This window comes from Ovis canadensis, chromosome 24 (genome assembly GCF_042477335.2).
Source record: "Ovis canadensis isolate MfBH-ARS-UI-01 breed Bighorn chromosome 24, ARS-UI_OviCan_v2, whole genome shotgun sequence".
Classification (NCBI taxonomy): domain Eukaryota; kingdom Metazoa; phylum Chordata; class Mammalia; order Artiodactyla; family Bovidae; genus Ovis; species Ovis canadensis.
This window is the reverse complement of record NC_091268.1, coordinates 41,115,322-41,127,943: the sequence shown is the minus strand read 5'-3', so window position 1 is coordinate 41,127,943 and position 12,622 is coordinate 41,115,322. Positions and strand designations below refer to the sequence as shown.

The following is a 12,622-nucleotide window of genomic DNA, read 5'->3' as shown; positions in this document are numbered from 1 at the left end:
GTGAAGAAGTCATGATCCTTATTTTCAACAGGGAGAATTAAACCTATTTTTCATTTGTGTTTGCCCTTCCAGGTTTTTTGCGAGGCGGGTGTTCTGAGGTGTATATCGAGGGAGTCTTGCAAGAGCGCATGTTGTGTTGATATGGCCCGTGTAGTGTCTGTCGGGACGTCCTGTGTGAGGAACGCTGGAGGAGGGAATTCGGAGAGTTGTATGGTGTTGAAGTGTGGCTCCGGGTGTGTGTTGCGTGGATTCTGTACATGAGGAGGGGCGTATGCGAGGTTCGGCGTGTAGTGTAATTACTGAGCCCACCCCGCAGTTGGGGGAAAGGAGAAAGCGGACACCCATGAGATCCGCGGTGTCTGAAAGCTATTGTCAGCCCGATTTAGTCTACACTAGCCTGAGGGTTTGCGGACTATAATTCCCAGGATGCCTCACTCCTCCACCAACCAGGAAAAAGACTCCATTCAGTGGGCGGGCCTTGTAGAAGGCCGGTCAGGCCAATGGGTGAGCCGGACCGAATCGAAACCTACGACGATTGTGCCAAGGTTGATTGGAATATTTGGCGCCTTGGTTTCAGTGGTGAATACGTGATGGGCGGATGCAGCGACCAATGAAAAGGCGGAGAGGTGGAGCCAGAGGGCGTGGGCGGAGAGAGGTGTTGACTAGCAGGCGATTCGCCCAATGAAGGGCGGAATCCGCTGGAGGGGGCCGGGCGAGTTGACCAGAAGCTGGCTACTGTAGAGTCCCGGTGTGTGCCATGGCGGAGCCGCTGAGGAGACCGGGCCGTCCCAGAGGCGGCGGCGGCGGCCGAAGGACTCGGGGATCCCGGGGCGGCCGGAGCCGATGTCCTGGCGCCCAGCGATCCCCAGCTCGACGCACCTTGGACTCGGTGCTCGTGGACTTGGTCAGCGACAGCGATGAGGATGTCTTGGAGGTCGCAACTGCGCGCGACGCTGCGGCGGCGGCCGAGGTCCCACTCCCTGAATCCCCCGTGCCGGCCGCGTCCCGGGACGACAGAGACAGTGACAGCGAAGGGGCGGACGCAGAGCCGGGTGGAGCCCCTCGGGTCTTGGTCAGGCGGCGGCGGCGGCTGCTGCTGGATCCTGGGGAGGCACCGGCGGTTCCAGTGTACTCCGAGAAGGTGCAGCCGGGTTCCCGGGAGGGTTAGCGCGGAGGGACTGGGTTTAGGAGTGCTGAGGTAGAGTTCTAGGGTTGGTCTTGGGAGACGAAATGGAAGCAGGGCCTAGGGAACTGGGAGGCAGAAAGATGCAAATTGGGGAGGCTGAAGGGGTTTGGAGTGTGCTTGGAGTTTGGGATTGCCAGGAGCTGGAGTGTCGCGGGGGGGCCGTATAGGGAGCCTAAGGGGTTGGGATCCCTGATGGTTAAGGGAAGAGCTGGAGGACCTAGGGCTGGGATTTGGGGCATGTTGGGTTTCTCGATGCTAAAGATTCAGGAAGATGGGGACGGGGGTCCATGGAAATTCAGAGAGGACTGGGGTCCCCACATGGTATGGTGAGCGAGGGGCCTGAAATTGCCAAGGATCCTAAGACAGCAAGATGGCTAGCTCCTTCCTAAGAAAGGGGAATGAAACTTGCATCCTTAGAGTGCATTAGGAAAAGGGTGCTCCTCATCAGAGTACTCCTGCATTTTTTAAATTGAAGTGTAGTTGATGGACAATGTTGGATTAACTTCTGCTGTACAGAAATTGACAAAGTGAATGTGGCAAAGTGACTCACATATATGTTCAGTTCAGCTCAGTCGCTCAGTCGTGTCTGACTCTTTGCGACTCCATGGAGAACAGCACACCAGGCCTCCCTGTCCATCACCAACTCCTGGAATTTACTCAAACTCATGTCCATTGAGTCGGTGATGCCATCCAACCGTCTCATCTTCTGTCGTCCCCTTTTCCTCCTTCCACCTTCAATCTTTCCCAGCATCAGGGTCTTTTCAAATGAGTCAGCTCTTTGCATCAGGTGGCCAAAGTATTGGAACTTCAGCTTCAGCTTCAGTCCTTCTAATGAATATTCAGGACTGATTTCCTTTAGGATGGACTGGTTGGATCTCCTTGCAGTCCAAGGGACTCTCAAGAGTCTTCTCCAACCCCATGATTCAAAAGCATCAATTCTTTGGCATCAGCTTGCTTTATAGTCCAAATCTCACATCCATACATGACTACTGGAAAAACCATAGCCTTGACTAGATGGACCTTTGTTGGCAAAGTAATGTCTCTGTTTTTTAATATCCTGTCTAGGTTGATCATAACTTTCCTTCCAAGGAGTAAGCGTCTTTCAATTTCATGGTTGCAGTCACCATCTGCAGTGATTTTGAAGCCCCCCAAAATAAAGTCTGCCACTCTTTCCCCATCTATTTCCCATGAAGTGATGGGACCAGATGCCATGATCTTCGTTTTCTGAATGTTGAGCTTTAAGCCAACTTTTTCACTCTCCTCTTTCACTTTAATCAAGAGGCTCTTTAGTTCTTCATTTTCTGCCATAAGAGTGATGTCATCTGCATATCTGAGGTTATGTGTATGTATATATATTCTTTTCCATTATGGTTTGCCCTAGGACATTGACACTGTGCTGTACAGTAGGGCCTTGTCCGTCCATTCTATATGTAATATGCATCTACTAACTCCAAACTCCCAGTCCATCTCCCACCCCACCCCCAACTTCCCCCACCTCCCTGCTTGGCAACCGCAAGTCTGTTCTCTAAGTTCTGCTTCCTAGATGGGTTCATTTATGTCATAGTTTAGATTCCACATACAAGTAATATCATATGGTAGAGTACTCCAATTTTGGATCCTGGCGAAGCTGAGCTCCTGAGTTCCTCTGGGAGAGTGGTAATATCTACATCCTCGGGGTGGACTTGGGAGCTGGAGGAGGCTGGGTGTGAGAGAATTGACCCCAGTTTTCTCTGTAAGTCGAGGGAGCATTTGGTACTGATCTACTTTTTCTTTGCAGGTGAAAAGCAGCCTCCATCTTATCCCAGATAACGTGTCCCTCCTGAAATTATGTCCCCCAGAGGCTGAGGAAGGTAAGGAGGGCTTCTAGGGAGAGGTGTCCACCGCTGGCCTCTCTGAGAAGACTTTCTGGAGTTTACATTCCTGCAGTTAGTTGTTTCCTGAGGCTCAAGAGGAGGACATGAGAGAGGCGACTTCTGCGTCCTAGCCAGAAAAACCTCCAGTCCTGAAAGGAGCTGGCTTGTTAACCAGAAGACTCAGAAAGTGTTGTCCAGACACTTTCCCCTAGCTCTAATAAGCATCACAATGTGCTAAAATTTTTTTGGCCACATTTCGTGGCTTGTGGGATCTTAGTTTCCTGAGCAGGAATTGAACCTGGACACTCAGCAGTGAAAGCAGCGGAGTCTTAGCTGCTTAGCCGCTGGACCACCAGGGAAGTCTCTCACAGGTTTCCAGGTGTTATCCCCAGAGACTCTGATTGTATAACCTTGGGAGCAGTGGAAGGGAGAAGTGTTGAGAATTTGTAACATCTTTTTACATCTGTAGCAAGTTTCCTGGGAACACTCTAAGCCAGCAGGGTGTTCTCTGAATCTTATCAGGGCTGCCCAGCCTTTGTCCTCCTGCAGTGACGTGATTTTTTGCAAACTGCTCAAGGGCAGTGAATAGAAATCAGGTCTACTAGGGAAGAGATCCAGTGAGCAAATGCAGACCTTGGACTAAGACTTTTGTGCCATGAGGGAGTATGGCAGGGTGATGAAGAGCTGATTTAGGAACCAGCTCTCCCCCTTAGTAGCTGTGTGACTTTGTGCAAGTTAATCTTTTAAGGCTTCAATTTCCTCATCAGCCAAATGGGGATAAATAATGGACCTGTGTCAAAGGATTCTGGTGGAAGTTAATTAAAGAGAATATATATTAATAGAAAGCCCTCCTCCCGTGGGCTACATATATGGTTTACATATATGGTACTTGAAACTATATATGTATGTGAAAGTCACTCAGTTGTGTCCAATTCTTTGCCACCCCATGCCACCCCACTCTTTGCCACTATACAGTCCATGGAATTCTCCAGGCCAGAATATTAGAGTTGGTAGCTGTTCCCTTTTGCAGGGATCTTCCCAACCCAGGGATCGAACCCAGGTCTCCTGCATTGTAGGTGAATTCTTTACCAGCTGAGCCACCACCAGGGAAGCCCAGTTAAAGAAAATATGTGTTAATAAAATGTTCCCCCTCCCACCTTGGGCTGCATATATGGTTTACATATATGGTACCTGGAACAGAAGTACCAAGGCACCTCTGTCCTTGCCACTCAAAATGCAGGGCCCAGGAACTTCCCTGGTGGTCCAGTGCTCGGGATTTCACCTTCCAATGCTGGGGGTGCAGGTTGAATCCCTGATCTGGGAGCTAAAATCCCGTATGCCCTACACGGAAAAACCAAAGCGTAAAACAGAAGCAATATTGTATCAGATTCAGTAAAGACTTTAAAAATGGTCCATATAAGAACAATCTTTAAAAAAAAAAAATGTGGGCCCAGGAGTGTTGGGTATCTCCCAGGAGCTTGTTAGAAATGCAGAGTCTCAGGCCAATGGCAGCTCCTAGGACAGGGTTTCTCACCCTTGGTGCTACTGCATTTGGACTGGATCCTTCTTTGTGTGGGGCTGTCCTGTGCCCTGTAGGGTGTGGAGCAGCAGCCTGGCCTCCACCCAGCAGACATCGTCATCCCCCGCAACTCCTTCCTCCCTTGGCTGCGACAGCCAAAATTGTCTCCAGACACGGCCACATGTGCTCTGGGAGGCAAAACTGCCTCTGGTTGAGAACCACTGATCTAGGATTTATCATTGTTTTGTATTCACGGTATTTATTTATAAAAATAAATAACGATAGTTAATGATCTGGTGGCAGGCAAACGGAAAAGAGCTTCTATGGTCTAGAATAATATCTGGTTTCCTTTTCTAAGACATATGAGTGAAGATGAGTGATTTAAAGAAACATCACGTAATACGGAGATATGGCAAAATAAAACAATGACACTCACATGAATGCCATTTGAGAAGCCTGGACTTAGAGGGCCTGTACTTAACTTCTTTACCAAAGACCCTCCCAGCCCCCACCCCAGACACATCTTTGTGCCCACCAAATTGAGTAGGGGCAGAAAACAAGAGAAATAGTCGGGGGAGAAAAAAATCATCCTTTGATAGCATTTGTTTTAATGTATGATTCGTAACATATATAATGGTTAGTACATGTATAGTAAGTGAAAGTGAAAGTGAAGTTGCTCAGTCATGTCCGACTCTTTGCGACCCGATGAACTGTAGCCTATCAGGCTCCTCCGTCCATGGGATTTTCCAGGCAAGAGTGCTGGAGTGGATTGCCATTTCCTTCTCCAGGAGATCTTCCCGACCCAGGAATCCAACTTGGGTCTCCCACATTGCAGGCAGACGCTTTACCGTCTGAGCCACCAGGGAAGCCCATAGTAACGTGTATTAAGTACATACATGTTTCTGGGTTGTGTGCTCAGTGTTTTTGATTTGTGAGGTGCAGGTGATCACAATGAGAAGAGCACGCGTTAGTTGCTGAGCCACTTTCCGTGAGTCCACTCTTGCCCCGTGTCATGCCCTAGTGCGAGGTGTGGACACTTTCCTGGTCTCATCTGTCAGACTCCAGTTCACGCCTCTCTCTAAGGCCCCCCTTCCTTTTTTTTTGGCCACACGCATGTGGGATCTTAGTTCCCTGACCAGGGGTCAAACCCATGTCCCTGCATTGGAAGGCAGAGTCTTAACTGCACCACTGCAGTGTTGCTGGGGAAGCTCTCTAGGCTTTTCTCTTGATTCATGCCCCCAAACCCTTCCCCAGTGGTCATGTGTGTCCGGGGTCCCCTAATCTCCTCCTTTTTCAGAACCTTCTGAAGCCCCTGCCTTGTCTCTCCTTGGTCTCCCACTGCCTTCTCTTGGCTAACCCTTTCCACTTCCTCCTCCCCTGTCCCCAGAGGCAGATGTGGAAGATGCCAGCAGTCCTCATACAGTGGATTTTCCATGTCCCAGTTCCCCCTGGAAGAAGAAGCTGAGGAGTAAGGATGGAGAAGAGAAGAAACAGATGTTACTGTGAGTGAGGCAAGAGCACTGGGGCCACAGGAGCAGAACGGGAATCGGAAGGGTGGGCTGAGGCAGGCAGGACCCTTGGGTGGCTCCTGGAAGGGTAAGAAGTTTCCCAGAAGGCAGCCTGAGGCTTGGATGAGGAATGAAACTCTTGGGAGAAGCAGTGAGTCCCACTGGAGGATGACAGCGGATTCTCTAGACTGGCCAGGAAGTGGAGGGGCTCCACTTTGTGTCTAAGAAGGTAGTGATGCAGAGCTGACGGGTGGCTCTGGAGACTGCCCTGTGCTTCAGACCCTGTCTTTGGGCCAGCCTCTCTCTCTGTTTTGGCTGCAAGGGGTCTTCGTTGCAGTGTACACGCTTCTCTAGTTGTGGCATAAGGGCCTAGTTGCATGTGGGATCGTAGTTTCCCAACCAGGGATCGAACTTGCGTCCCCTGTATTGGAAGGCAGATTTTTAACCACTGGGCCACCAGGGATTCCCTGGCCATCCTCTTTGTGCTCCAGTTTCCTCTTCTGTAAAATGGAGATAATAGTGATACTTGGGTTAGAATTTTAGGGTAAATGAAGAGTTAACCCTTAGCATGCAGTGTTTGGTGTCATTTGGATTTTATCAGATATTCACCTGGAAACCAACTTATCTTAAAAGTGAGGCATTCTCCCTCATATTTGGGCCATATAAGTATAAAAGTCATGACTCAGGTTTTCCCTGTCCTTCCCTACCCCTCCACCCCTCCCCACGCCAGTCTTCCAATAAGATGGATGTCACCAGAAGTGCTCCCAGTTGATCCCCCTGGTCCCCCTCTGGTGCCCAGGGGTCCCTTGGAAGGAGAGGTGTGGGTGGGGCTGGGGTCTCATCTTATTTCTGTCCCTCTCTTCTGTCTGCAGGGCTCAGGACACCTCGCCTTTGCCCTCACCTCTGCCACGGACCAAAAGCAGGAAGCATACTCAGGCACTCCGGAAGCTAAGGTACCAAGGGCAGGGGTAGGGGGCTGTGCTCTGCTCTGGGCTAGATTGAAGAAGGGGCAGTCGGGAGGGGGCCCACCCTGACTGACGCACAGTCCTTTCTGCACCCCAGGGAGGTGAACAAGCGTCTCCAAGATCTCCGTTCCTGCCTGAGTCCCAAGCAATCCCAGGGCCAAGCCCACTTGAGCCAAGAGGATGAGGTGGTCCTAGTGGAGGGACCCACTCTCCCAGAGCACCCTCGACTTCTGCCACTCAAAATCCGGTGCCGAGCTGACCTGGTCAGGTTGCCCATCAGAATGGTAAATGCCTGAAGAGTCTGGGAGCAGGGTCCCAGGAGCTGCCTGTGGAGAGACGAGTGTCTTCCTTTGCGCATCTTGCTGTCTGAAGCTGCCCAGCGCGCTTTCAGCCCTCTGCGCCTTTGCACTCGCTGCTCCCTTTGTCCGGATCTTTTCCTCCCTCTGCTCTCTCTATCTGGCAAGCTTCCCACCTATTCTTCAAGGCTCCACTAAAACATCCTAAGAAACTTGGCTTGGTAGGCCCTCCTCAGGGGGCATCCCTCCCTCCTTCCTTCCCTTGAACCCTGTACTTCCCTCCTGTGCTTGTTCTGACTGCCTCGGACACCCGGGGGTCACTTGGTCCTTCCAAGCTCCCCTAGCTTCCTGGTGAAGACTACTATTATAGGGATGACCCTCATTCCAAAAGAGCAGAAATGACTACTTATTGAGTAGCAACCGTGCATCAGACAAGCAGCTAAGCCAGAACTTGCCAACTAGCAGCCCCTGGCCTTGCCAACAATGCATCTTCTTCTGTTTTTTTTCTGTCCATGCGAGATCTTAGTTCCCCAACCAGGGACTGAACCTGTGCCCTCTGCATTGGGAGCACCTGGCCCACCAGGGAAGTCCCATGCATCTTCTTTCGAGCTGTATGGTGATTTTAAAACCAAATAGTTCATTGCCAACCTTTGCAATGGGTGACTGGGGACTGAGGTCCAGATTTCTGGCTTCTCTTAAATAGGAAGATGCAGTACCTGGCCCATATTCCCACCTGGTACCAATTAGCCAGAGCTGCGGAACAGCTGCCCAGGCTTAGATGGGGCATATCCGGTTCTGGTTGGCCACAACCCCCACCACTCCCTTTTTTTCCCTCTTAACTCATGGCTGCTTCGTGTCTGTGTCACTTGCCTGAACCTCTTATTGACGTGATTTTATTTTGTGCCTTTCCAGGTAAATATGATGGAACTCACTGCTGAGGAATTCAGCGAGTGGTTAAGGCCAGAAATTGGGGGTGGGGGTTGGGAAGCAAGTCAAGGCAGGAGTGCCTGCTTTACTTTCTGTCCCCCTCCTAGTCGGAGCCCCTTAAGAGTGTGGTGGACCACATGGCCGCCCACCTTGGGGTGTCCCCAAGCAGGATCCTCTTGCTGTTGGGAGAGACAGAGCTGTCCCCTACCGCCACCCCCAGGACCCTAAAGCTCGGCGTGGCTGACATCATTGGTGAGGGGAAGGAGGCCTGAGGAGGCTTTTGCCACAGGGAGGGGATGTGGGAGAGGCCCAGAGGGGGCCCAGCTTCCAACCCTCACTTAGGCCTGGCTTCCCTGTCCTGCCTGCCACAGACTGTGTGGTTCTAGCAAGTTCTCCGGAGGCCGCAGAGACGTCGCCACTGCTCCAACTTCGAGTCCAGGGCAAAGAGAAGCACCAGACGCTGGAAGTCTCGCTTCCTCCCGTGAGTGGGGGAGCCGGCTGGCCACGCCCCTTGCCCTGTTGGAGTCCCTGCCCTCTGCGGTTGATCCTAGAGAGTTTATAAAGTTCAGTGTTCAGGTTCCCTCCCCCTTCTTCTGGGAAGCTGGCACTGGTCTCCTAACTCCTGGTTAAAGCGGAAATCATCCTTGAATAGTGACCAGTAAGACCAATCAAAAGCACAACAGAAGTGACAGTCCCTGTGCTAAGGCTAATTACTTCACATTCAGGATATTGAAATTCACAGCAGTCTTGTATGAGAAAGCACCCTCATTTAACAGATACGGAAACCAGCATCTGTAGAGGTGGAATAACTTGCTGTATTTGTTTCTGAGAGCTGCTATAACAAACTACTACAAACTAGGTGGCTTCAAACAATAGAAATGCGTTCTCTCCCAGTTTTGGAGGCCGCAGGTTTGAAATCAAGCTGTCAGCAGGTTCTTGCTCCCTCGGAGACTCTGGGTCCTTGCTTCCTCCTACCTTCTGCTGGTGGCCAGCAGTCCTTGGCTTGCAGCTGCATCCCGCCTCTTTTGTCATAGGACGTTCTCCCTGTGTATCTCTGTGTGTGTCTGTTTTCCCTTCTTACAAGAACACTAGTCCTGTTGCCTTAGTGCACACCAAACCATGACCTCATTTTTTTTAAGAGGATTAAAAATGTTTTTTTAATGTGTATTTATTTATTGAGCTGCACTGGGTCTCAGTTGTTGCAGCATGCAGGATCTTTAGTTGCAACGTGTAGCATCCAGTTCCCTGACCAGGGATTGAACCTGGGCCTCCTGCGGTGGGAGCGTGGAGTCTTAGCAGCTGGACCACAGGGAAGTCCCAGCCTCATCTTATCTTGATCATATCTTCCAAATGAGGTCACATGCACATTTCTTAAGGGTTAGGACCACACGGTATGTTTTTCGGGGGATACAGTCAATCCACTGTCGTTCAGTCACTAAGTTGTGTCCCAGTCTTTGGGACCCCATGGACTGCAGCACACCAGGCTTTCCTGACCTTCCCTATCTCCCGGAGTTTGCGCAAACCCATGTCCATTGAGTCGGTGATGCCATCCAACCATCTCATCCTCTGTTGCCCGCTTCTCCTCCTGCCCTGAATCTTTCCCAGCATCAGGGTCTTTTCCAATGAGTTGGCTCGTCTCATCAGGTGGCCAAAGTATTAGAGCTTCAGCATCAGTCCTTCTAATGAACATTCAGGGTTGATTTCCTTTAGGACTGACCTTGCTGTCTAAGAGAATCTCAAACCCATAGCACTTGGCTAAGGTTACACATGTAGTTTAACACATGTAGTTTAAGGCACCTGGCCCCCAGCTTGGGTCATGCTTACTCCAGAGCCTGGCTGGCTTCCTCCGTGTGCTTCACGCCTCCACGTTACATAAGGAGACCGGCTCTGGAGAATGTATCCGATCCAGAGCCAACATCTCAGCCCTGGGCTCCATGGCCCAGCTCCCTAGAGAAACGAACCAGCTAGCTGCTGGCTTCTTCGTCCACTTGTGTTCCCCTCGGTGGGCTGCAACTTGACATGTTCCCTTGTCCTCCCTGTCCCAAGCTCTCTGTCCCTACAAGTTTTCCACAGTCTCTCTTTTCAGATTCTCACGTCTGTGTTTTTTTCTTCTCCGCCCAGGATTCTCCTCTCAAGACCCTCATGTCCCGCTACGAGGAGGCTATGGGACTCTCCGGCCACAAGCTCTCCTTCTTTTTTGATGGGACGAAGCTTTCAGGCAAGGAGCTGCCGGCTGACCTGGGAATGGAATCTGGGGACCTCATCGAGGTCTGGGGCTGAAACCCCTCCCTGTTTGGAGGCCCAGCCTGGACTTGAGGAGAATGGGCTGCCCCCTTTTGGCCCGTAAGGGCTTGCTAGCTGCAGCTGAGTTAGAACTCGTCTTCAAGCTGAAGCAAAATCCAGAAGTGATCTTTGACTCCCTCTCCTTTGACCCCAGTTTCAAGCTGTTAGCTGCTGCTGCTGGTTTAATTGTGTGATGGTCTTTGCTGCCTTAGGTGGACTGTGGCTCCATCCGCAGGGTGTGCTGAATTTTACCACCCTCTGGGACATGGAGAAAGGTATCCCTCACCTTCACCTGTCCACCATCACTCACTGAAATGTCTCGTATATGAAACTTCTCATACTGAAAGAGTGAGTTGAAATTAGTAAGGGTTGGGTAGGGGACTCCAGGCTTCGGAATTCTGCCACATCTGGGACCAGCCGTGGCCTCAAGGTCATCGGGGGATGGAGGTGAAGTTGACTTGAGGCACATACAAGGGTGTGGTTCCTCTGCCCGGCCGGAAACTAAATGATCAACCTCACAAATGCATTAGCTTCACCAGAGGCAAACAGTGGGTTATTACTTTGAAGAGTACAGTAGATTCTCAGGCTTGGGTGTCTTCCACACCCTAGGACCCTTTTGAGCCACCTTCCCGATGCACACGTGTTGTTTAAAGCATAATTGAGCACCTTGAACCTTTTGGTTTTGATCTCAGGATCGCAGTCCACACAAGGCTTCTTTGGTTTTATGGCTTTTTCCCTTCACGTCATCCTCTCCTGTAAGCATCCATTCGAATGTGTTGATTCCATGTCTTTGAATATGAATGTTTCCTTGAACATCCTGTGCTGAATGTGTGCGTCTACTTTGCCCACATGTAGTATAATGCTGTCGATCTTGTCCTATTGCTTCTCTCACTCAACATGGGTTGCTTAGGCTACATCAGCTTTATTTCTTTGAGCTGCTCTAAGATATTCTATGGTGGGTGTTAAGTGCATTTTTTTTAGACATTTGGTAAGTAGTAGACACCTGGGTTGCCTGCAACTCCTTGGCCCATATGCACGGCCACGGTGAACATCTTTTCCTATGTCTCCTCCCGTACTTTATGGACAGTTCTCCAGCAGAGGTACCCAGGATGGGATTATGCATCAGACAGCTTAATTTCTCTATTGTTTTTTTAGAATGATTTTTGACTCGCCCGCTTAAAGCTTCCTATTTCTGCTCACCCCCACCAGCATTTATTACTGCCCAACTTTCTAACTTTTGCCAGTCTCTTGGTTAGAAAGTGGTGACGTGTTTTAATGTACATTCATCTAGTCACCAGTAATTTGAGGAATTTCATTTTCCTGTCCGCCTTTCTGGTGCCCCTTTCTGTGAATTCCTAATTTATCTTTGTTCCTTTTCTCATGGGGGCTTCGCACCTTTTTTTTTGTTTACTCTCAAAAGTTCCTCGTATATTCCTGGGTAGTTGCAGAAACTCTGAAGATGGCGCTTGTGTTTGTATAACCAGGGGTCTCCTTCACTGAACAGACATTCTTAATTTTAATGTAGGTGGATTAGCTATTTTGTTATATCATTTGTTGCTTTTTTATTTCTTATTTAAAAATAGTTAACAATATTTTGCAGTTTCTTCTATTAGTTTTATTAGCTTTTCTTTCACATCTAGGCCACTAAATATTGGGCTGAAGTCCAGCCAGTACATGCTGGTATGTGTACTGGCTAGCATCTGCCCTGCGTGGTCAAATATTTGTTTTCATTGCTTGATGCCAGGCTGAAATGTTGAATATTAAACTATTTAAAATTCACCTTTGTGTATGAGATCCAAGTTTTGGTTTCACTGTATAATGAGCCAGTTTTCTCAGCGCCATCTACTAATAAAGCCATGAATTTTCCACTGATATGTGGTATGATTTTGGCAAAAGCACATCACTCTCTTTAAAAAGTTTTAATTGTTGTTGGAATGTAGCATTCGTTTGAACTTATAATGTGGGAAATATAGAAAGACAATTTTTAATATTTAAATAATCCATGGTATGGTATAGCTCGTTTTTTCAGATATGATATGTCCATTAATAAGTCTGAATACATTAAAATGATAGGTTCAGTATCAA

The 12,622-nt window shown here is 49.5% G+C and overlaps 1 protein-coding gene across 1 annotated transcript; it reads left to right on the top strand.

Annotated features, from left to right (window-relative positions):
* Positions 1-690: 690 nt before the first annotated feature.
* Positions 691-12,316, top strand: NFATC2IP (nuclear factor of activated T cells 2 interacting protein). The gene is made up of 8 exons (XM_069571471.1): positions 691-1,141; positions 2,964-3,036; positions 5,946-6,060; positions 6,939-7,019; positions 7,129-7,315; positions 8,362-8,506; positions 8,626-8,735; positions 10,376-12,316. The coding sequence occupies exons 1-8, from the start codon at positions 758-760 to the stop codon at positions 10,532-10,534; spliced, it is 1,254 nt and encodes a 417-aa protein (XP_069427572.1). The 5' UTR covers positions 691-757; the 3' UTR covers positions 10,535-12,316.
* Positions 12,317-12,622: the final 306 nt, after the last annotated feature.

Excerpts from the sequence above, each read along its gene's own strand:
- NFATC2IP (XM_069571471.1), top strand. The coding sequence starts at position 758 with ATGGCGGAGCCGCTGAGGAGACCGGGCCGTCCCAGAGGCGGCGGCGGC. Across the intron at positions 1,142-2,963 it reads TTCCAGTGTACTCCGAGAAG|GTGAAAAGCAGCCTCCATCT; the intron begins GTGCAGCCGGGT and ends TTTTCTTTGCAG. Across the intron at positions 8,736-10,375 it reads TGGAAGTCTCGCTTCCTCCC|GATTCTCCTCTCAAGACCCT; the intron begins GTGAGTGGGGGA and ends TTCTCCGCCCAG.